The sequence below is a fragment of the Perca flavescens genome, chromosome 15 (genome assembly GCF_004354835.1).
Source record: "Perca flavescens isolate YP-PL-M2 chromosome 15, PFLA_1.0, whole genome shotgun sequence".
Taxonomy (NCBI): domain Eukaryota; kingdom Metazoa; phylum Chordata; class Actinopteri; order Perciformes; family Percidae; genus Perca; species Perca flavescens.
The window spans coordinates 26149950-26175711 of NC_041345.1; the positions used below are offsets into that span (position 1 = coordinate 26149950).

At 39.8% G+C, this 25762-nt stretch overlaps 1 protein-coding gene across 3 annotated transcripts; it reads left to right on the forward strand.

Moving 5' to 3' along the window:
- Positions 1-25681, forward strand: wipi1 (WD repeat domain, phosphoinositide interacting 1). Of its 3 annotated transcripts, none has more exons than XM_028599223.1 (13): positions 1-398; positions 6107-6189; positions 9101-9318; positions 11443-11539; positions 12612-12709; positions 17531-17623; positions 18634-18704; positions 19151-19258; positions 19525-19689; positions 21153-21260; positions 22837-22976; positions 24395-24495; positions 25544-25681. In XM_028599223.1, the coding sequence occupies exons 1-13, from the start codon at positions 283-285 to the stop codon at positions 25592-25594; spliced, it is 1449 nt and encodes a 482-aa protein (XP_028455024.1). In that variant the 5' UTR covers positions 1-282; the 3' UTR covers positions 25595-25681. The 3 variants fall into 3 exon arrangements, with proteins under 3 accessions (XP_028455024.1, XP_028455025.1, XP_028455026.1); XM_028599224.1 differs by having other exon boundaries at positions 2-398; positions 9149-9318; XM_028599225.1 differs by having other exon boundaries at positions 2-398; positions 9152-9318.
- The last annotated feature ends 81 nt before the right edge of the window (positions 25682-25762 follow it).

Sequence of the window (25762 nt, forward strand, 5' to 3'; positions counted from 1 at the left end):
GCTGTTCTTGTTTTGCTTCTCTTTTTTTCACCCGTTCTTTTCCTCCGGGGTCTGGATAAACCGACCGGGGAAAAAAAAAATAAACGCAGCGAAACTGAAATTGTATTAAATTCTAGCGGAGAAACGCGCCAGCTCTGCCTCGAGAGCGCCCTCACACATCACCGCGGACCACATTTCTTCCAAATTGGAGCCGTCTTCCGCCGACATCGAGCGAAGAGGTGTAGCCGATCCCAGGCCTCCAATCCAGGGCGGAGGGAGGGAAGGAGGTCGCTGGGAATCGGGATGGAGACCGGAGAGGGTGCTGGCGGGCCTGGCGGGCCGGACGGCCCGGACGGACCTGGCGGGCCGGACGGACCGGGGCTCCAGTTTGGCTGTGCCTCTTTCAACCAAGACTCCACGTAAGCGATCAGGCAATTTAATCACAGATAAGAAGCGGAAGAGTCAATGAAAGACCCATCCTGCTTGATTTGTCCCCGAAATTACACAAATAGGCTACATAAATCGAAATATTCCTTTTAGTCACTTAAAACGGAGCCGTGTAGTTGATACACCCTTACCTATTTTCATACAATTAAAGGGACACTCCACCAATTTTACATAGGCCTAATCAAGCTCAGTTTAGCCTACTTATCATGTCGACTACCATATACCTTAAAACCTTTTCTATTTGTATAATGTCGCCCGGCTCTGGGGAAGCTATGCAAAGTTTAAGAAGACAACCCTGATGATGTCATCTTGGGTTGGGTTGGCTTGGAGAAGAACAGACACCAGCAAACCTATGCCTTGGAGGGTGGGTGATTGTTGAAGAATGAAGCCAACATGTAATAATATAATAATAATAATAATAATAATAATAATAATAATAATAATAATAATAATAGTAGTAGTAGTAATAGTAATAATAAGTGCCAACCGCTGCAGTTCCTCGAGTGGCCCCTTGAAAAATTAAAACCCAACTTTACAGCAGAAATAAACATGTTTACAGCCTGGACCAAAAAAACAGTTTTAGTCTCTATAGCAATTTTTTCCTTCAGGACAACTTTATTGGTTATGTATGTTTTTGTTTTTTTAAATGATATAGGCCTACCCTTGGTGGGTGTCGCGTTGAGTGACAGGTGCCATCACTGGAGACTGTAGGCTTCATTCAATCCACCTCAGTTCGATCCATGCTCCACCATGCCTTTATTTTGGATTAGCAGAGACTCAAAGCGGCCGTCCCTACCCAATGTGAGTCGAGTGCAGATGTGAGTCGCGCATGCTCAGATTTAAACGGTTTACGGCATAACGTGTCATCCTGAAATTTGTGAAATCCATAAAATAATCAGCTTTTCTCGTTACAGACAATAACAGAAGATGGAAATCATTTCAAAAATGTTTTAGCTATCTATGCTCTATGTTTGATTGCTAACGTTAGCTCAAAAGGCCATTCAAGTGACAGCCTTTCTTGTGTTTGATTGCTAACGTTAGCCAAAATCGCCATTCAAGTGACGGCCTTTATTGTGTTTGATAGCTAACGTTAGCTCAAATCACCATTCAAGTGACAGCCTTTCTTGTGTTTGATAGCTAACGTTAGCCAAAATCGCCATTCAAGTGACGGCCTTTATTGTGTTTGATTGCTAACGTTAGCTCAAATCACCATTCAAGTGACAGCCTTTCTTGTGTTTGATTGCTAACGTTAGCCAAAATCGCCATTCAAGTGACGGCCTTTATTGTGTTTGATAGCTGACGTTAGCTCAAATCACCATTCAAGTGACATCCTTTCTTGTGTTTGATTGCTAACTTGCAGCCAGCAGTGAACGGACTTCGTTATGTAGGTCCATTTTTATTGTATTGATATTACAGAAGTCTCTTGCTAGCATCTTTTAGGCTACTTGTCGCAAAGTGACGCGTGCGCAACTTACATCTGCACTCAACATCGGGTAGTGACGGCGGCCTCATGCCCGCCAAGATGGCGACTGCTGGAGCCACCGGGGACAACCAAGGGGGTAAGCTTCGCTTCAGAACGCGAACCTCCGATGGCGCCATTTTGTTGCTACGAAGCGATCACCTCTTGTTAGCATTACACTGACCGCCATTCTTTTTTTTACGTCACTTGACTGCGAATAACTTTACATCTGAAGCGTTTAAAGACTCTATTTGTCCATTGTTTATTTATAAAGAAACATGACAATGTATAAAAGGCTCCATTACCTTGTACCTCACGTTATGGCTCCGTAGCAGACGTTTTTGTAAAAATAAGCTAACGATTGTGTCATAACCAAGTGACTTACTGTCGCACAGTAGAGGAATTACCGCACAGTACAGGAGAAGCTCGCAGGCAGTTTTGACTTACATGAGCTGTTTAGGTTTAATTACTAATTTTAACTAGCATGTTAGTTAGCAATAATTAGCCTGTGCTTATGTTATCTCCTTACATATACCTACACTCTCCGTCTCTGTAAGATTGGAAATGATTGAGATTTCTCTTGTCACAGCTACCAGAAGACTTACAACTTTCAGACACGTTGCTCACGTCACATTTACGTTGTCTCTGTCAGTTGGAGGCTGCGCAGTAAAGCAAGAGATCACCGGAAAAGTGCTTCTAATAGCCTTCCCTGGTCTCCGTCCAGAGCAACAGGGTCTATTGGTCCATTGTATATATGTCAATGGGGACAACCCACTGGAGCTTCATTTTGTCTCTTCAGCTGTAACAATTCCAAATGTTGCTGTACAATTAATTGTCTCCGAAATAATTGCGATTAACAGTATAATTGTCTCTTTCTGTCAAAATATTTATTTATTTATTACTTTTTTAAACAAATTACATTTTTGGATGAATCCCAGGAGACATCTTTTGGTTATATCTCACGGTCATGTGATATATAACCAAATGTGTGTCATGTGACCCAGATAATGTAATAACACAGTCTATGTCATAAAAATGTTTGTTGCTATGAACGTGTAGAGGCTCAAGTGCCACCAATTAGCAGTGCGACCGATAATCACTTATATAATTACATTTTGGCATATCTAAACAAACTTCAACAATTACCATCAACAGTCAAGACCTTAGCTAATGTTAGCAATTAATTTTGGTTAAACAAAGAAACCGCGATTATGTAAAATAAATTGACAATTATACAATTATGTTATAATTGTTACAGGTTCAATGGAGATTCAACCATATTTTATACAGTCTATGGTGATAACAGGGAATTGGGAACCTTGTCAAGGCTGCTTGTCATGTTTTTCATTCACCACACTAGGGTCATGCTAGGATATATAAATATACATATATATATATATATATATATATATATATATATATATTAGTGCTGCACAATATGAGGAAAATATGTAATTGTAATTATTTTTACTTATATTGTGATATATGATATTGGAGGGAGTGATAATTTTTGTATCATTATTCTCATTTTCATTGAAACATATTAAAATCCAAATGATTATAGTGTGATTTTGCGAGTATTTATTCTGTTGGTAGGCAGGGACGTCTCCGCAGCACCACAACACTTCATTCAGAATGGTTTGACACATATTTTGCCTTTAACAAGATTTGGATATTGCACTAGTCTATAATGCGATTGGGATTATATTATATTGGATTATAATATTATATTGTATACAGTATATTATATAAATCGGTCTCTCACAACTCCCTTAGTTTTAGACCACGTTAACCCTAATTCCATAATAAGATGCTGCCCATTGTAACCACGTTATCTTCTGTTGATGGCTGTAATAGCTCTACTGGATCATTTAGTCTTTCCCAGTGCCTTGCTCCAGGGCAGTGCCTGCCAAACAGTTACTCTAATTTAAGGGTGTAACTCATATTGCATAAAATCTCACACTGTAAGCAAATGCCAAGTGCTAGTTCTTCGATATGTTTAGTAAGCTCCACTCATTGAGCATTAAACAGGATTTCCATTCAGGCCTGCCTTTGACCTAGCCTGGAAATCCAGACCCAAATCTGAAAGATTAAGGATCTGGCAAGCATGCATTTGAAAATCTCACTGCACGCAATTGGATAACACTACGACCAATCGCAACAATACACGGGGTGACGTATCCAGAGCCCCAAACGCTTAGCTACCAGCAGAGCTAACTGGTAGATTAAACTCATCGGTCGTCTGTTTAGCTCGCCTCTGGCCCGCCTATATCAGATACACCAATGTGATTGGTGCATCTCGGCTACAAAGGGCATAGTTAATGAGCATCATTACTCAATGCCAGAGTGACTCGCTGAGCAAATTCAGATTGTGCTCTCGCGAGAACTCTGGATTTCCAGGGTAACTTTGACATGTTCATTTTGTCAAAGTGCTGAGTAATCCAAAAATTAGGGGCATAACTTTGGGTTCAACATTAGGGAGTGGGGGGTTAAGCTCTGCAGCTATATAGGTAGGTCCCGGGACAAAAAGTCACAAAAAACATCGGAAAAAAAGGCGACAAATATCGGAAAAAGTGACAAAAACTATGAACAAAAAATAATAATTAAAAAGGTGACAAAAATGTTTAAAAAAAGTGTCAAAATTGATTTTTTTAAAGGCGACAAACGTCGAAAGAATTGCCAACAAAAAACCTGGAATAAAGGCAACAAAAACGTTGGAAAAAGCAGCAAAAACATTGAAAATGAACAAAAACTATAGCGAAAGCCCAGTCAATTTTGCCTATGCCAGAGACGATAGGGGGATATTGTCAAAGAAATCAAATCACAGAATTAGTTAAAGTGCTGTGTGTACTCAAATGTATTCTGTCTGTCTAGTTGTGTACTGGACTCACCAAATTATTCATCTCCAGTCCATGTGGCAGTAACACTTTTCACACAGCGGAGGAATGCATACTGTGTTTTTATGCTTTGTCTCCAGCATATGATAACTCAGTCAATTCCCAAATATCAACAAACTCTTTACTTTACAAAAAAAAAAAAGGGAGGTTATGAGAGAAAAAAGATGCACATGTCACACAGTCACTTTAATCTGCACAGGCAGTAAAAATGTGCTGTATTCTGTGCCGAGTTCAACAGGATGAGACAGTTCAGGAATGTACAGGTGAGGAATGAAGGCACAGGTGGACATTAAGAAAATTACAGGTGTAAAAACAAACTGATGTCTTAAGTGCACATATTATGAAAAAATCACTTTTTCTGGGATTTGGGGTGTTATTTTGTGTCTCTGGTGTTTCCACACGCATACAAACTTTGACATAAATCCATCCGTGATTTTCACCTCCTATCCCAGAATGTATGGGTGGTGTAGCCAGACCTTCTGCCACAGCACTGTGGAGATAGGCTAAAGTAGGTCTGGCAATGCTTGACTAGTTATCACATGACTGAAATTCCATACTTAGATAACTAAGTATGGAATAACAACTGAACTGCTGCATTTGAGGAAGACTGTTAGATAAAGTTAAAAAGCTCCAGAAAAAAAATAATTATTAAGTGGACCAAGTTGATCTGTTTTGTCAAATCACTTGTATTTGTTGTGAGGGTTCACTTCAAATTGACCCCCTTGTTCCCAGCAGAGCTCACTTCGTATACAGTACATGACACATTTCACCTAGGGTTTCTCGACTATGGAAAAAATCCTTATCACAATTATTTAGGTCAATATTGAAATCATGATTATTATTGGACTCACTGACTTTTAGAAAAAAATGTTGCATTAACTAAACTTAAAGAAACAGTGAAAACCATTTAAATGGTAAATAAAAGGTAAACAATGGCATGGTAAATTCAATATGGCTGACTGCCTTGAAGTTAAAAAATAGTTAAACAAATCAAAGGTTAAAACTCCTTAAACTGTGAATTTCCCCTTTTAAACATAAGACAAAATAAAATTGACTTGCAAGACGCAAAATAAATTGCAATGTCACCATTAGGTGGCTCTCTATAGTAAGGACCAGGGGAGACGTGTGATGAGGAGGAAGCGAATGCACCCCAAATCAACAAAATTAGACATAGGTCAATTCTGTCCTTGCTAATAATGGCTATAATTAAAATATAAAGATAAATTAGGGCTTTATACTGTAGATGCAGTCTAGTTGTACTGATGGTGTGTGTGTGTGTGTGTGTGTGTGTGTGTGTGTGTGTGTGTGTGTGTGTGTGTTGCAGGTCACTGGCTTTGGGAACAAAGACCGGCTACAAGCTGTTTTCTCTGACCATGGTGGAAAAACTGGACTGTATCCATGAGAGTGGTGAGTATGGAGCTCTGACTCTGCACTTTGTATCCATGTGGGCTAAACAGTCCATCCACATTTAGTTAAGCACTACATTTCAGTGTAAAGTTACTAAACACAAGCTGTGTGTTGAGTTCTTAGACAAACTGGTTAATTATATAACACAGCCCATTCAAAGCTGGAAACTGTTACATTGAGAATTTGCTGAGTTTATCTTTTAACCATTTGATGATAAAAAAAACATGAACATCAGAATTATCCATGTATCCCTGGTGGATCATTGAGTTGAATTCATTACAGCGTCTGTGTTAAACAGGAAAAAGCATTGTGCATTTGCAAAACTATGCATTGTGTAAACTCATCTGTCCCAGACTTAGGTTTCCCTAAAAGGAACACTTATTTATCTCCAAATGGACTTGTCTGCCTGCCTCTAACACTGTTAAGATCATTCTTTCCATGAAGCCGTTCCTTAGCTTTGACACAACAATCCCTCATGTTTTTACCAGTACACACTCTCCAGCAAAATGTTTCTTCTTTTCCTAGTGGGGTGTATATCTCTAACTACATATTTAAAAAGGTACAAAATAAAATTTCTGCATAAAAAACAAACAAACTGCTGGTTGAGTAGCTAGTGCTAGTGCCTGGTGGGTAACACTATAAGGTTACGACATTGCTCAACATGCTCAAGTTATTTTTAGTATGATTGTTTTGACCACGGTTAACAGCACTGGGCTAACCCACGAATAAGTTGATCAGAAATGTTAGCTGTATAGATGGACAGCTAATCTAATGCTAATATAGCCAACTAGCACACCCTGGTCTTTTTGCCACATTCCCGCGGCGCTAAGAGACTTCAGTCGGACTTCAGCTAGCAGCCAGCCACTATCATTACAGCAATCCAAAACCAGCCAGTAGTTAACTCCATTGCCAGGGGCTAACGACACTAATGGCAGTTTAATGAACTGTCTGGAAACAGACCATATCAGACCCAGGCACCTGAGTCAGAACAGTGGCCATCGTAATTATACGTCTCCGTTAACATTACCGGTGTTCATGCCAAAAATCTCCTCCCTGCCAAATTTCTCCCCCCTTCGCAGTTAGCTAAATTAACCCGACAAAAGGGGGTAAGGCACTAAAATGAGTAGTTAGGATTCCAAAAAAAATGAAGGGGAGATAATTCCGGGTAGCTGGGAGATGTTCTGCTTCTGTACATATCGGAAGTCCTCGCCGCGAACGGAGATTCCCCCAGCCATCCCCACCCACACCCGTCTCTCAGCCTCCTTGAGTAAAGTTAAAACACACCCTGTCCGCCCCGGTGTTGAAAACATCCAAAAAGTGACATTGACATGTGAAATGTATTGTGATAGTGTGGTTGTAGTTGCTGGCTAATGTTAGCTTGCTTGCTCACTAGCAAACTGGTCAGCTACCAGTACAAATCAAATCAATAAAACCTTTATTATGTTGGGGAAACTGCAACTATTTTATTAAATGACATGAATAAACTTTATTAAACGTAACATGAATAAACTTGAATGGGTAAACTCGTCCTTGAACAGATGCATTCTATTTAGCGATAGTGTTTAACAATTAAAACTACAACTCCCATAATTCCACGCAATTTCACAACATCATCAAAAGTCTGTGATTACCATCTATTGTTTTGAGACCCCAGTTTAAATACTGTTAAAGTATCAAAACACTCAATCCACAAAGAAATGCACCAAGCCAGTATTCAGAAACTGTGCCTTTAAACAAACCAATAGGACTTCTATACGGTTGTGCTGTCCAAACTATACTATATATAATTAGTTAGTAAGTTTCGCCACTGTGCCGTTACAGTCATTCCCCGGCTGCAGTGACAGTGCAGAGACACTGTGAGTGCAGATGCGAAAGTCCCGGAAACGCTGACCACTCGGAGCACACTAGGCTTTTTCTTCTGCAGGAGGGCTTAACGTGACAGGTGCTACAACAGGGCGTTTCAGACAGAGGGGGAATACAGGTATATTTAGACAGACAAATTATTAACAGATGAGATTAATAATGTGTTTTGTGAACATTAAAGTATGTAGACATGTTCTAGTAGAAACCCAAAATACAAGTAAAAACCTGAAAATGAGCAGAATATGGGCCCTTTAACATTCCATTCCATTTTGATGGAAACACAGCTACAGTCACCAGTTTAATGTGGGAGGAAACCCAACATTAACCAGGTTTCTGCTAAATCAGAGTATGATCTCATCAGAATATGAGCTTAACATAATTATGATGTATGTACACAACCAGACTTTAGGAATAACTGGGCGAGGAAGGGAATTCTCCAAACAGAGGCGGTGATTATCTCAGAAAGGAGATGCCTAAGAAGTCTGCATCTCCACATTAAAGCGCTCACTGGGTTGTTTTGAGGTTTTAGTGGCTGGATGCTCAGACATGAGGCTTGCTGTAATTACACAATGCTCATGGCATTTTAATCAGCAGTCTCCCATGGCAGATTGTGTTTGCACTGTAGTGTCCAGTGTCAGGTCCAATCGTATGTTCTGAATGACATAGTCTGCTTTATGTCAACCTGACATGCTGGGGAAATGATCTGTGAGAGCTTAACAATGTTGATCATTTGTGTAAAGTCAATTTTATTTGTATAGCCCAATATCACGAATCACAAAATTGCCTCAAGGTGCTTTGTATCAGGGCATGCTTCAATACTTAAGAGGATTATATTATTATTATAGGACAAATTGGAGTCAAACCGACATTGGATTATGTCAATATATCTGTATTTAAGAATTTATTTCTTCTGTCCTGAAATTGAAGAGAAGAGAATTAGAGTTCAAGTTGTTAAAGTGGCTGCCTTTCTCTTGAGGGAAGGTTTGTGTAGTTTAATCTCTGCCTTGTTGGTCTAGAAGAAAGTTTGGAGAAGTCAACATTAAAGCAGGGTCCCTGTCCCTGCCTGTCTGTCTGTCTGTTTCCTGTTCTCCCCCAGCAGAGACTCCAGATGTCTACATCGTGGAGCGTCTGTTCTCCAGCAGTCTGGTAGTCGTGGTAAGCACCACCATGCCGCAGCGAATGAACATCTACCACTTCAAGAAGGGGACGGAGATCTGTAACTACAGTTATCCCAACAACATTCTGGCTGTTAAGCTCAACAGACAGGTGAGCTTCCTCATACCATACCCACAATCCTCCAATATTACAGTGTATCCATATAATTCAGTACATTTTGGAAGATATTTACACACTTGTGTCTTGATCAATATATATAATCAGGTATCATCAGCATAACAGTAAAGTTTATGGAGTGTTGTCTAATAATTTTGTCTAGAGGAAGCACAAGGTGAATAGAATTAGTCCAAGCACAGAGCCTTGTGGAACACCATGGCTAACTTTAACATGCATGGAGGATGCATTGTTAACATTAACAAACTGAGGTTGATCTGATAAATATGACTTAAACCAGCTTAGTGTGATTCCTTTAATACCAATTAAATGCTTGAGTCTCTGTAACAGGAAGCTATGGTTAATAGTGTTGAATGCAGCACTAAGATCTAGTAAGACAAGTACAGAGACTAGTCCTTTGTCCGAAGCAGTTAGAAGGTCATTTTTACCAGTGCCGTCTCTGTGCTATGATGCATTCTAAATCCTGACTGAAAGTCCTCAAAAAAACGATTGCTATGTAGAAAGTCACATAACTGATTAGGGACTACCTTCTCAAGGATCTTGGAGAGAAAGGGAAGATTAGATATAGGTCTATAGTTGGCTAAGACCTCAGGATCGAGAGTTGTTTTTTGAAGAAGAGGTTTTATCAAAGCAACTTTAAATGGCTGCGGTACATAACCTGTTAATAAAGACATTTTGATCATAACTAGTAAAGAACTGTTAACCAAGAGTAAAGATTCCTGTAAGTAACCTAGTTGGGATGGGGTCTGAGAGACAGGTAGATAGCTAAGCTAGAGAAATCATTGAAGTTAGTCGATAGGAGAAAAGCAGTCTAAGTATACTGTACGTTTGGTCTTACAGCTGTTTCTAAGGTTCCAGTGTTTAAAGATAAAAATCTGTACAGGTTGTGGGCAGGAGGTGATGAATTTGATCTCTAATAGTTATAACTGTATGATTAAAGAAGCTGTTGAAGTCATCACTACTCAGAGCTTTAGGAATACATGGCTCAATAGAGCTGCAAGTCTCTGTCAGCCTGGCTAAAGTGCTGAAAGGAACCTGGGGTTGTTCTTATTTTATTCTATTAGTGATGAGTAATAAGCTGCTCTGGTATATCTGAGGGCATTCCTATATGTCTTCAGACTGTCCGGTCTAAACGAGATTCATCCAGATTGGTGGAACGCCATTTACTTTCAAGTTTCCACAAGGTTTGTTTTAATTTGCGATTTTGGGAATTAAAAGGGAGCTAACTTCCTTTGTTTCATCATATTCTTTATTAGGGCAGCAACATAGTTGAGTATTGTTCTCAGTGAGTCTGCAGCACTGTCTACCAGTGATCAGTTTGGAGGAACTCATTTAACAAAAGAGTCCTCTGTTATATTGAGACATGGCATTGAATTACATGCCGTTGGAATCACTTCCTTGAATTTAGCTACAGTACTATCAGATAGACATCTAGTGTAGAAACCTTTAGTGGCTTATAGTCAGGTAATAAGAATTCAAAATGTATTTAAAAAATGGTGTGATGATAATGGATTTTGTGGAAAAACTATTAAGTCTTCAATTACACCAGACTGAAACAATTAAATAATAACGAGTGGGATTTCAGCAATGTGAGAAATAGAAGCCCACCCTTATGGAAGATATTTTTATTCATAATTCAAATTGAAAGTCCAAAGATAAATCAAAAAGAGATTACATTGAATATATTATTTTACCCCGCTACTAGGAATAACAGGCCGTAATTGAATTAAAAAAAAAGTAAAATGATTTGAAAATGTAAAGTGCCAATGTTAAAAGTCACTCAAGTTTCTTATTTCCATTGCTATTTTCAATGTCATCTTTCAATTTATATTTAAGCTTTGCATTTAAAATTTGTCTTTTTTTTATTGCACTTTACATTTTCAAACAATTCAACTTTGCTTTTTCAATTTCTTTTTTTATTTTTATTTAATCATGGCCTGATTATTTCCAGTAGCGTAGTAAAATAATAATACTTTTAATTTGATCTCTTTTCGTTTTCTCTTTGGACTTTCAATTTGAATTGTGAATAAAAATATCCTCCATACACCCTGAGCGCATTACACTGGAGTGTAATGACCTGAGGTGTGCTGTGTCTTGCAGAGGCTCGTGGTGTGCCTTGAAGAGTCCATTTATATCCACAACATCAAAGACATGAAGCTCCTCAAGACTCTGCTCAACACTCCGTCCAACCCCTCAGGTACAGTAAGACATTAATACCAAGAGACGGTAGTATGTGGTTCACACACACAAACGCACACTTTCTGTGGTGCTGTGGTAGCTGGGTTTGTTGGCTGAAAACAACTTTTTGAAAGGCCTGGACACCCACACAGGTGTTTTAGTTGTTCTGGCTGATTGGAAGTCTTCCCAGGACTGCTTGGGTGTGTAAAGACTGATTGATGGTCATCTTTCTGAGCCTCCTGTTAGCTTTGTTGCATCTGTGAGGGCAGGACAAATGACACCTTTATCATCCTTATTGGAAATTTGTGACGTAATAAGTTCCCATCAAAGCTCCGGCCCACCTTCAACGTGAGCAGAGGTCTAATCAGCCAGAATAACTGAAAACAGCTGTGTGGGTTTACAGATGCTTTAAAGTGCCCATATTATGGAGAAAAAAAAATACAAACTACTACACTAGCCAAAAGCATGCTAGCGCTAGCATGCTACCTTGTCCTCAATCGCAAAGCACTGCTACAACACACACAAGTTCCCCATAATCTACCATAGAACTACTTACACGTGCACCCTCGTTTAGAAGAAGTCTCCCAGCTAATCTTGCCTTGTAACTGACCGAAGTTGGAGAAACAGCCTTTCTTTTACTGTCTATGGAGCTAGCTGACATGATCTATGATCTGAGCTACTGCGCATGTGCGAGTGCAATCAAAGATAGTACAGAAGAAGAGGAAAAGAGGTCTCACTCTGTAGCTCAAACAGAGACCTGAACACAAGGTGAAAAGAGGAGCTGCAGCATTGAGAGAGAGCTGTGCAGTACAACATAAATATGGTGTTTTTTGAAAATTAAACCATGTAAACCTATTCTGGTACAACCTTAAAATACAATTATGAACCTGAAAATGAGCATAATATGGGCGCTTTAAAGGATAATTCCAGTTTAAACGTGGATCTTATTGTCAATAGTAAAGTGTGAATTAACAGGCAAAGTGGTGAATGTTACTTGGTGATCCTATAGATATAAATCCCTAAGCCACTGTTTGTAAAACATATCATGTGCCTATGTCTGGTTCAAAAGGATTCTTTCTCCCTTGTCGCAGGTCTCTGTGCTCTATCTATCAGCCATTCCAACTCCTACCTGGCGTACCCCGGCAGCGCCACCATTGGGGAGATCATAGTGTATGATGCCAACAATTTGGTAAGAAACATGTCATCACAGAACATCTCAAATGATATGCTACAATCTGTAAATACAGATACACATGTATGAATGTGGGCTTTGTGTGTAGGTTGTCTTTCAAATATGTCGAGAATCGTTCATCCAATCTACTTCTCACTTGGCTTCCTGGGTACCCAATGAAATTGGCGTTTGGAATTTGGATCGGTTTGGACAGTGTTGGATATTACTGAACTGTGAATAAAACTGAACGACGGCACAATAACGGTTGAGGGGGAAAAAGCACTGGCACATACACCCACATTGCTGGCTGAGTTCAGGTGACCCTCATAATGGGCCAGTTGGTGGCGCCATGAGTCCTTGAAGCAAATAACAAGAATAATAATAATAATAATACATTTTATTTATAGGCGCCTTTCAAAGCACTCAAGGTCACCTTGAAAAAACAATATACTAAGTTAAAAAACAATATAACAAGCGTACTTCATAAAAGGTACAGGGCATATTTACAAAGCAAAAACAAAATCAGACCAGCAATTGATGTGAAGATATATACAGTGATCAAAAAGAATAAGCCAGTTTAAAAAGGTGTGTTTTTAGGCGAGTTTTGAAAAAAAAAATCCCATTTCTCTGCCTCCCTCTGGTGATCCTAATGGCATTTGCAAATTTCCACAGGCTGTCCTTGATCAAAGCATTCCTTAGTCGACGAAATACTCATACGATTTTGCCGACTAATCGATTAGTTTGTTTTATCCACGGATCTGTAAAACTGAGTTTCTCCACAATTAATCATGCAAAAGCTCCACTTTAAATCCTGTGTTTGTTAGAGATGTGCCGATAGGTTTCTTGGAAATAAATCATTCAGCATGAAAAAGCATACAAAATGACTGATCGACTAAAGAAACCTCAGCAACGCAGTAACAGCATCTCCTGTCATGATATAGTGACAGTTTGAGAAAATATGACAAGTTATTTTTATGAAAGCTACCAACTAGCTTCAATTCAAGGTTCAAAAGAATTAATTTCATATTTAAGGTTTATATATATTTCAGTTTTACATATAATTTACATATAGTATGCTGTCGCGAAAAATGAAGCTGTTCTAGAGATCTAGTTATTTAATGTGTGGATATACATTTTCAAAAAAAAAAAAAAGACCTGAGCTGTAATAAATGAGACTCATCCTTTAAAAATAAACCACAGTGGGTCAAAACTCTTTCAACACTTTATGTACTTTTTACTTGAATGTCACACACCTGAAACTGAATATATTGCCAGAACTCGAGTTGACCCAGGGGATGATACTGGGCACACTGATTTTTCTGATTGCATTTTCTCTTAAGTGTTTTTTTAGGTCATCTCTTCCTCTCGCAGTGTTCTGATACTTGTTTGTCTGACAATGTGTTCTCTGATGACACCTTGTCTGTAAGACACCCTAGACTTCAAAATATTTTTGGAATTGATGCTCTAGTTTCAGTGTGTCCTTAAATATACCGTATCAGTGAGCTGGACAGAAAATTTGGAATTTGGGGGCACTATTGAACACACACACCATGGAGGCTATCTGTGAGCTACTGATATGACTCAGGTAGGATTTCTTTGGAACGACAGTTTCAGAATATGAAAAATGTTGTGAAATAGTTCATCTTTCATAACAATCCAGTTCCAATCCAATAATTTGTTTTCCTACACGCAAGTTGAAAGTTTCTCAGTATTTGTTGTTTGCTCACAGCGACCAGTTGTTATTGTTCCTCCACTGCCAGATGAAACATGGAGTGTTTGAACTTTGCCCAGATTAAGATAGCTCAGGTTCCTTTTTAACCTGGAAATATGTCAGCTGATCTCTGCCACATGCTGGTTGTTCGCTGAACTCAGCCAGACAGAAAACACTTGGTGTTGCTTCATACAGCAGGGCAAGTTTGGGCCAACAGGATCAAAACACATCTGGCCATTTGTCAGTGTTTAACATTGTGTCATGGTACTGCTAAGACAATAGAAAATTACATTTTAAATCAGAGTCCGATGGATACCGAATTTCTGAAGCCAATGCCATGTTGAGAGTTAAATCTTATAACAATATATGAGCTTTTTTATCCTAAAAAAATAATGATAAATTGACATTTTGACAAGGATAACAATCTTAGTTAAAATAAGATATCATTCTAACTTTTCAGTGGAAATGTAATTAGTATCAATAATAACTAACAGTCTAGTACTGTGTGTTTTTGGAGGCCTGTATAATGAGCATTAAATTAAATGTTGACTCGGTTTATCTTTACATAGTAAGTTAGAGTAATGATGAATGAGTGAGTACACCCCTCACATTTGAGTAAATATTTCATTATATCTTTTAATGGGACAACACTGAAGAAATTACACTTTGCTACAATGTAAAGTATTAAGTTTACAGCTTGTATAACAGTGTAAATGTGCTGTCCCCTCAAAATAACAACACAGCCATTAATGTCTAAACCGCTGGCAACAAAAGTGAGTACACCCCTATAATAAATTCCCATAGAGGCAGGCAGATTTTTATTTTTAAAGGCCAGTTATTTCATGGATCCAGCATACTATGCATCCTGATAAAAGTTCCCTTGGCCTTTGGAATTAAAATAGCCCCACATCATCACATAGCCTTCACCATACCTAGAGATTGGTTAGTTAGTCTAATAGCTGGTTTGATTTGCATTGAGAGATGATTTTATGGAAAGTACCCCATGCCAATCTCTAGGTATGGTGAAGGGTATGTGATGATGTGGGGCTATTTTACAGTTTTTTTTCAATTGCTTAAGCACAATTTTGAAAACAGGGACAATCTTTTTCAAAACACTACACACAATTAGCACAACCACACACCCAATTAGCAGAACACCTTTGCAAAATGAAACACTCTTGCACAACTATACACTAATTTATAAAAAACATATTTTGTTACCATATGAAACACACACTTTTCATTTGACTTAAGTTTTAACCAGATACACACTGCTGTTGCGAACCTAAAACACTTTTAGCAATTCAACTTCTCAGTGATTAGAGTACTGTAAATGTATAACACAGATACATTTACAATAAGTTCACCAAACACTACACAAGACCAATGCTGCAGACTGAGGAAAATATAATTTATTTCTCTCCATATACCCAAATCAGTCAACATGTCGACATGGAGAATGACAAGTTTTCATCCTACTACAGTAGTGTGCATAACACTGTTAGCTCAGTAAACAACAGACAAACATAAAATACGGTATCCAGTACAGGTTACAGTCACAAAAAAACCCAACAACAAACAAAAAAATGATCTGACAAAGTACAGAAAATACTAGACATTATCTCTTCGCCTAGCTGGATCTGGCCAGAGAATTTCATCAACATCACAGGCGATATCCTCATTGGCAAGACAACCATCTTGAATGTCGAATCCATCCTTGCACAGCTGGGGAGTCGACTTGGTCACTTGGTCACATGAATATGGGCCCACCTTCCTCCTTGTCGTTCTCAACCCTCAATCCTCAAATGTCCAGGGAGGGGTATCAAAAGTGCTGATATGGTGCATACAATGAGCAGCTGATTACTGACAGATTTTCTTTTACCTGTTTCCTTGTCGAAATGTCCTTATGACAGATGCCACTGTATATCTACTAAGATTTGGCTGAACTCTTAGTCCAGCCTCCCTCAGCGTCAATCTGTGGTTCACAACATGGTCCACTAGTGTTGCGCAACTTTCATTTGATAAATTTGGTCCTCTTCTTCTTTGAGAATATTCTCTCCGGCTTCAGGTCTTCCTCTCCCTCTCCCTATCCCTCTACCTCCACCACAGCCTCTACCTCTGGCTGTGCCTCTTCCTCTACCTCATTTTCCTCCTCTGTGGATTCCCCCTTTCACTCTCAGTCTTCTTCTTCTGACTCCTTCCATTTTGGTTGAAGGCAGGTGAACTTACCTGCTGCATTTTATATAGTGCTTAAACCTGATTGGTGTGTCTACAATTAAGCAATCATGTGTTTGCATACCTGGTGGCTGTGTTTAACCAACTGGTTCATGGGTGTGTTCATTTGAAAGCCTTTGCTTTGAAATTGCAAGGAAATTACATCATGATAAATGTCTTTGTCAAATGCATACAAGTGTGTTTAGTGTTTTTCAATCACTGTGTGTAATGTTTTGCAAAAAGTGTGAAGCTGACAATGTGCTTACAGTTGTGCAAATCTAGGCTAGTGTTTTGCTCCTTGAGTATAAGGTTTTGCTAATTGTGGGAACATTTTAGTGTGTAAGCAATTGTAAAAAAACTGTAATACCAAAAGGCCAAGGGAACTTTATCAGGATGCATAGTATCCTGGATCCATGAAATAACTGGCCTTTAAAAATAAAAATCTGCCTGCCTCTATGGGAATTTATCATAGGGGTGTACTCACTTTTGTTGCCAGCGGTTTAGACATTAATGGCTGTGTGTTGAGTTATTGAGGGGACAGCACATTTACACTGTTATAGAAGCTGTACACTTAATACCTTACAGTGTAGCAAAGTGTAATTTCTTCAGTGTTGTGCCATTAAAAGATATAATGAAATATTTACTAAAATGTGAGGGGTGTACTCACTTTTGTGAGATACTGTACATATATGTATGATAACATTTCATCATTGACATACATCATCAGCTAACCGTTTATTTGAAAGAGAGTGTAATTCATTTCAATGTTGGGAGAATTAGAATTTCTGGATTTTACTTTTTTAATTGGATGTCTCTTAATGGCACTTAACATACTGCAGCGTGATGCAAACGCAGCTGGTCTGAGTGACCGTACCATTACATCAGTGTGGAATAACTCTTTCTTTCTGTTTCAGAACACAGTGACCATGATCCCGGCTCATGACAGTCCTCTGGCAGCTCTCACCTTCAACGCCTCGGCCACCAAACTTGCCAGTGCCTCAGAAAGGGTAAAACAGACCGAAGGCTCAGAGCCCTGAGATAGGCACACACTGTACATTAGCTCCAAAGACAGGCCCGGATATAGGCATCGTAGGCAACTGCTTAGGGCCCATCTGCCACTAGGGGGCCCGGTAGGAGTGGAAAAGTCCAAATATTTATTATTTTAGTTTTGAAAATAATTTTAAAATGCAAATTTTCCAATCTCACACTAAACTAAGGCCAGTGCCTCCCAAAATGTCAAAAGGCATTTTCATTCGGGCGAGCAGAAATCAACTTGGAGAGCAGAGTTGACCTGCGAGAGCGTGTATGCCCTCCAGCGCTCGCACTGCAGACACTCTGCGGGGCGTGGTGGCTGCTCTGTGCCTGTGTTCAATAGCCCCAGGTACCATTCTTTGCCTCTTCCTATGTTTTGTCTCACACTCGCAACTGCCTGTACAACTCTCCATTGTCGAATAGGTGCGTGAAGAGTAATATCTGCACGTGTGGAATTATATCATTTGCTCATGAGCATGTTTTATTGCGCTTGCAAGATATGAGATAAACCTAACGCCATAGCAAATGACCACAACTGTACTTGGCAAATAGACAATTAAATAGCAGCGAAGCAACAGGCAGTCAGTCTCACTTGGCATTCAACCTGTGCTGATCCTCTTTCACCGGCAAAGGCTTTGGGCATGGTTAGTTATATTTTCCCACACTCTGGGCACATGACTGTGAGCGGTAGGGTCACGCGCAATTAAAACACCATTTTAAAACCATACGCAACCACTGACCTAAACGGTTTTATGTCATGCATTGATCCAGAATTATATTAAACTCTAAGGCTTTGCCTCAAACGACCCATCACCTCTAGTTACATGTCAGATTATAATTGGGACACTGAAGCTCTGCATAAGGAAATAGCAGCTGCCAGGTTGTGTACCAAGTACCTAACAGAAAACTATTTTTCTAGAAAATAAGTAGCTTAGTAAACCAACATAAAGATAACCCCTCACTGTCTGTCTGTCTGTATTTACAGGGCACCGTCATCCGGGTCTTCTCCATCCCCGAGGGCCTGCGTTTGTTTGAGTTCCGTCGGGGCATGAAGAGGTGAGAGTTCCAACACATCATATGTAACAGCTACACTCTTTTAAAGAAACACACTGTCCAACGTGTGAGCACATCTAAAGACACAGCTAAACCTAACTAAAAGAACTAGATCATGATTCCAAACACATATTCTTCTGTGTATATTATTATATATAATATATTCTTCTTGCAGTGCTACATTGGCATGCATGCGCTTATGCCTGGAGACTGATTTATAGTTAAGTTATTAAATGGAACATGACCTGTGTTGGCTGAGATCATGAGTACACTGATTGAGTCAGAGGTTTTAATAAATAGCTTACTAATGGTCAAAGTGATAATCTCCCTTAAACTATTAATTAATCCTCAATTTTTTTCACTTGGTGTGTGTGTGTGTGTGTGTGTGTGTGTGTGTGTGTGTGTGTGTGTGTGTGTGTGTGTGTGTGTGTGTGTGTGTGCGTGCGTAGGTATGTCAATATAAGCTCTTTATCCTTCAGCCCTGATGGCCAGTTCCTCTGTGCATCCAGCAACACAGAGACTGTGCATATCTTTAAACTAGAGCAGCTGGGACTAAGGTACACACACACACACACACACACACACACACACACACACACACACACACACACACACACACACACACACACACACACACACACACACACACACACACACACACAATTAATTTAAACATGTTGGGTGCTATATTTAGGGAGAGCTACTGTATGTTTTATCACAACTTGTATGTTTTGTAGCTCTGACCACTAGTATCAGTTGTGATAATATACTCACCGAAGTGTAAATGAAGTTGGAGGATGAACTTGTTCTACCCTATGTGCAGTGGAGGGGATGAGGCTGCCACCTGGACAGCCTACATGGGGAAGATGATCTCCGCAGCCAGCAGCTACCTCCCTGCTCAGGTGTCTGGCATGATGAGCCAGGACCGGGCGTTTGCCACCGTTCACCTCGTCACATCGGGCCAGAGGAACGTCTGCACCCTAGCTATGTGAGCTTCTCTGTGCAATCACACTCGCTCACTCTATGTTTATGTGTGTGTTCCTCAAAGTCCCAGACCCAGAAACATTTAAAGTACAGTATATAAAAATACTGGTATGATTAATATTTTGTTTAACATGGTTTTTCCACGTAAAAAGTAAAAAAGAAAAAAAAAGAAAACTCTGAAAGGGGCTGGAAGCACATCGACTCTTTCTCCCTCATTGAGAAATTATGCATCTGGACTGGCCCCGCCCACCACCGCTGCTCATGCTATGTTTGAGACTCATTACTACGTTCTAGCATCTGGTTGGCCGGTGAAAGAGCAGTGTGCATCAAGATCGCTAGAAACAGTGGAGGGATTTAGCCATGGTCTTTGGTTAATTTGGGGCTCTTATTTTGAAATTGCTGAAAATTCCTAACCGTAATGACTACGAGACGTTCATTTTGTGCAGCTAAAAAGTACTTCATCTCAGTTGTATGGCTATGTAAAGCACAGTTCTGGTAAACTTCCATATTTAATTAAATATGGAAGTTTTATCTACGAAGAATTACGGTTTTATTCAACATCAACATTTATTTTTGGCCCGTGGCCTTCCGTCCAGATACATTTTGGCCCTTCATATGAAAGAATTTGGGCACCTATGTTCTACATGTTTGACCCTCATACCGTGTTCAGCCAGGAGGCGGCAGGATGGCCGTCTGGCGGCGGGGGACTTTAAAGAACATTTGGGATTTAGACCTTAAACCTACATTGTGTAATTTTTTGATTCGATTCTTTGTTCTTTCACAAATATGTGCACATTCATGTGTATTTACTTTCACCAACTAATCAAAGTATTCTCGTAAGCGTAGATCTGCCAATCAGAATCATTCAGGATACATATGAGCGAATGACAGCCTCCATCTTTAAAATACATTATCCAAAGAGGGACATACCTCTGCATTTTGCCCTCTTACACCTATTGACACCGTGACGAATGCAAGGGGGGAGATTACTCGCCAGGGAAGCGAAAAAGGGATTGTCTTTAAACGACAACGCGACAGGCGAAGCAACAAGACCAAAGTTAATATTGGATTGGCTAGAACGGCTGCGTGTAAACGGTGGAGATACTAAGAGCTAATTTCGGGTTCGGCCACCTTAGGAGGAAGGGCTAGAAAGTAACATTCAGTTGGTTGTCATATACAATTTCACCGCTAGATGGGAGAAATTCTTGCACAATGTAGCTTTAAGAGAGTAGAGATTTGACCTTACCTCCTAAAAAAGCCTATCTGAGTTAAGATGTATATCTAGTTGTCCTCATTCCTGATCCAGCTGTGAATGGTGCAGAAATAAATAGCTGTCTGCAGACTATTTTTAGGGTGACAAAGTGTAAATGATTCGGTTGCTTGTTCTTCTCACTGTTGGGCTGGACGTAAGTGAATGCTATAATTGTTACAAAACAACTGAAACCGATATTTAATGGGATGTTCCAGGATCCAAAAGCTTCCGCGGGTCCTGGTGGCCACAGCTGACGGCCAGCTGTTCATCTACAACGTGGATCCACTGGATGGAGGAGAGTGCATGTTAGCCCACAAACACAGGTGAGGCTACAACATATTTCACAAGGGGGGGGAAGATAGATGTTAAAGGGTAATTTCGTATGGTTTTTTTTTTCAACCTGGACCCTATTTTCCTATGCGTTTGTTGTGTGTAAGTGATTGATAGGAACAACAATCTTTGAAACTGGTCCAGTATTATACAGTGAACCCTGTAACCAGCAGCCACAGACCAGGCTGAAATGTTACCCTATGGGACAAATGTGCATCGTCAGTTTGGTCCACTAAAAGTGCTCGTTTTGCCGCTGAGTGTCTCAGATTAATATTCTAAGTGTCTGACAACATTATGGAAAGGATCCCTACAGAGATGGACCTTTTTAAAACCTCTTTAAGACCTTTCCGTTTAACCAGAAACAGCTCTGAGGTCGCTAGAGCTAAACCCACCAGAGTCCATTTAAAAAAGCAATACTTTTAGCATGTATAGAGCCAGCATATATTCACATGTATATCAGTAAACTATGTGTTTATTTTAACCAAAACTAGAGTTGTGATAGTTGGAACAGATGAACGACCACCCAAAATGGCTTTTCAGAATATTTATTTTGTTTCTGTCAACTGAGAATGAAGAGTGTTTTACGATGCTAAAAATCACTGTTTATTTGGTAGCTTTATTTAGCCTGGTGGCTTTAGCAAATGCAATTTCTCTGAAGTTTTTATGTAAAAAAAGGAAATTACTCTTTACCAGAAAGGTGGACCTCCTTAGAAATCCTTTCCATAATGTTGTCAAACACTTAGAATATTAATCTTAGCCTGTCAGTGGTAAAACAACCCTTTTGCGAAGGTAAATACAAGTAGCAAGATTGCCCTGTTAACTTACATTACATACAGTTTCGATTTGATTCAATTCAGGGGCCTGCGATCGATACGAGACGATACATAAGCCCATTTAAAGCTTTAGTGCTTTAATATTAATGAACGCCCGTTACATTCGAGCCATTGCCAAATGAGTTGCTACAAAGCTAATTAAGACTATCAGCTCCACACAACTCTCTCTGGATTTCTCAGTAGGACTATGTTCAGAAGATTGTGGCGTCCGGCGACTTTCATGCACAGAAACTTGAGTGAAGATAATGACCTCTTCTGAAGAGTGGGGGGGTGCGCAATCTTGGAAGGCATGTATCATCTGGATGCGCCGACAGTGTTGTTGTCATTACTTAGAATTCCTCATGGGGGCGACAGAAACGACGCACTTTAACACAATCAGTTACATGTACTTATATTTACAAAAAGCAACCACAATATGATATGACAATTTCGTTACTAAGCTCTTCCAGAAATTTTAAAACAAACTACTCTTTTCAATAAAAGGAATAAATATAAAGTGGGAATTGCCAAATAAAGGCGCATCCTAAAGATGATGACATGTATCGATATTTTCACTTTGTATCGGTAATATTGGATCGTTGAGGATTGAACCGATGTTTCGATCTACAGTAGATCGATGTATCGTTATACCCCTAGTGCTAAATGGGTCTGGAAGTCTAAAAAACGTCTTGATATGTCTGATGTAAAATTGCCTTTACTCCTGTGTTCTTCCTTCCTTCTTCTTGTCCCCTCTCAGGCTTTTTGGTATTGATGAAGACCCGGGCGAGGGAACCGAGTCGGAAGGGTCAGAGGTCACAGGGACAGCGCAGGCTTGTCCATCCTACGCTGCGACCGCTGCCTTACCAGCCTCTGGTCCCGTCACTGCAACCCTCACTGGTTAGTAGTCACAGACGTTTCCATTTGTGGGAAGGAAGGGTTCGGCTTCACTCTGTTTGCGTGTGGACATCTTTTTTTGAAGAAAGAAGCAGCGAGAGTTAGCACTCTTACTCGGTGGTGGAATGCAACTAAGTACGTTTACTCCAGTACTGTACTATAGTCCAAATGTTGAGGTACTTGCCTTTTCTTTTCATGCCACGTTCTACTTCTACTCCGCTACATTTCAGAGAATTATTGTACTTTTTACTCCACTACATTCATCTGTTACAGCTTTGGTTACTAGTTACTTTACATATTAAGATTCCTGCACACTAAACACATGTAGTTTATAAAATCTGATGTTTTATTCTAAATGAAACTAGCCAACAATATAACGGCCTACAAGTCCAGCTGAAATGATTAGACCGTTAAACACAACTGTTCGGATCCTTTACACTTTCTACAATGGGACGAGACATTGAGTACTTTTACCTGTAATACTTTTAACATTTTCCTGATATTACTTACATACTTTTACTTAAGTAACATTTTCAATGCAGGACTTTTTCTTGTAACAGAGTATTTTTATAGTGTGGCAGTAGTACTTTTACTGAAGTAAAGGATCTGTATACTTCTTCCATCGCTGCTCTTACTACTACTAAACTATAGGTTCCCAAACTAAAACCTAATGCACGTTGCATGCAGGACTGTTTGGGCCCCTTTCAGATCAGTTCACTGTTCTATGTCAAATGAAGCTCTGAAAGCCTTAGCACTGTGTGCACCAGTACAGCACCCTCTTCCTGTTGGTTCCATGAAGCAATCCAGTCATTTTCCCCACCAAATCTCAATGTAAAACACACCCATTTAGGCTGCCAATGTTGGCTGGTGTTCTTGTTTGGCAACAGTATTGTAACGGTACCATTTATATCTCAAGATGTACGGTACCTGCAAATCACGTATTGATGTTAGTAAGAGGCATATACTAGCACATTTCCAATGCCCGCTCTCTACCTTCAGCTTGTTAAAATGTGGCCTCAGTGTCAAGTGCTTGTTGCATACATAGGCAGACCTCATGTAGCATCAACGCTTAAGTATGCTGTGTCAACGTATTTTAGAAGAATTTCATTATCAAAGGATAGACAGAAACCACTGAAGTTCTATTAAAGTTTGTTTACTACTGCAAGTAGAGTCAGTTTTAGTCATAATAAAAGTAGTTGTCTCCTCCTACTGTAGATTTCAGTCTGGGAGGCATGTCCTCCAGACAAGGACAGATTAATGGCTCCCACGTCATCTTATGATGATGATCTAATGATTATGGCGTTCTATGCAAGAAGTTTAAATATTTAACAAGACAGAATCATAATTGTTTCTAACACAAGTCAAAAAAAAATCAAGCTGCTCTCATGATTTGTCTGCCTCCTTCACTTGGTTCTACCCAGGCTACTCTGAAGATGGCGGGGCAAAGAAAGGCGAGGTCATTCCAGAACACGAGTTCGCTGCTGGCCCCGTGTGTCTGGACGACGAGAACGAGTTTCCTCCTGTGAGCATCCAGAAGTGCTAAATGTCAAGCTATTGCTAGCTCTCCTCCTTTACAGGCCAAACGCCAAAGCATTCAAAAGACCAAGGTTGCGTCCTAAATCGCATACTATGCACCACATACTCAATACGTATACTATCGTCCAACATACTTTTGTGCGAGTAAAGAGTAGTGTGCTTCTTTTTCGGACGCACTGAGCTGTAATTTTCAACGTCACTTCCTGAGAGCTGGAGTTGCCGCTGGAGACGCGTAACCGTGGTAACCCCCGCAGACCTCCGCTCTAGCGGCATTGCCCGATAACACTTACATTTCTGAAAAAGGAAATGTAAGTGTTTCTGTCCGTTTGTTTCGAACGTTGTCGTTACCACCGCATTGCATTGTGGGATACTTATGCCGGCGTAGTGTCCACTGTTTGCACACTAACATTTCACCGAAAATACAGTAGTATGCAATTCATGTACTATTGGCTTCATACTAAGATTTCGGACATACAAAAAAATCTCACATACAGTTTTACAGGCTGGCTACGTTGTATTATACGCAGAGTGGACGATCCAACACTACGCTTCCCCTATAATCTATTGGGGGGTTAATAATCCTAACTGGCCAGTTTAACCCCCCCAAATATCTTCTCATGATGATGAATGAAAAATATCTTAACGGTTTAAAAAACACGTGGGATGTTTTGAATATGCAGAAAGTTTTTAACAATATAGGTGATGCATTAATTATTAATAATAGTACTACTACTACTAATAATAATAATATTCTTTATTAATAACCAAAGGCATTTTCACTATATGAGTCAATGCAGAAAAAGCACAAATTGTTGCAGAAGAATTCTCCAGAATGCAGGAACTTAAGTGTTCGATGTTTAAAATTTCCCAGGTGTGGTTACCCCAAGAACCCCCAGTTAGAATCTGTTGCTCCAATGGTGAAAACAAACCGGAATGTTGTACCGGAATGCCCCATAATCCAGGAACTGGGACATGAGCTGCATTTGACAAATCCTGTAGACGCAACTAACTGCTGTGTTGATGTGTTTTGGTAGATTAATTGGTGCCGAGACGGGACTGGAGGTGGCCAGGCCAGGCGCTCGTGAATGGGTAGAAGGACAGATGGCCAAACAGACAGACAGGCGCTGGCAAGTGGGATGAACGAGCATTAAAAAATAAAAATAAAAAAAGTCTTTCAGGGTGCCAAGTTCTTTTTTTTTTCCATTAGAGAGAAAATAATAGATTAAGTAATTCAAGTTGACGTGGGAAAAACT

Bases quoted from the DNA above. Each gene is read 5' to 3' on its own strand.
- wipi1 (XM_028599223.1), top strand. From the start codon at position 283: ATGGAGACCGGAGAGGGTGCTGGCGGGCCTGGCGGGCCGGACGGCCCG. The intron at 17,624-18,633 runs GTAAAACAGACC...CTGTATTTACAG, and splicing joins TTGCCAGTGCCTCAGAAAGG to GGCACCGTCATCCGGGTCTT. The intron at 19,259-19,524 runs GTACACACACAC...CCCTATGTGCAG, and splicing joins CTAGAGCAGCTGGGACTAAG to TGGAGGGGATGAGGCTGCCA.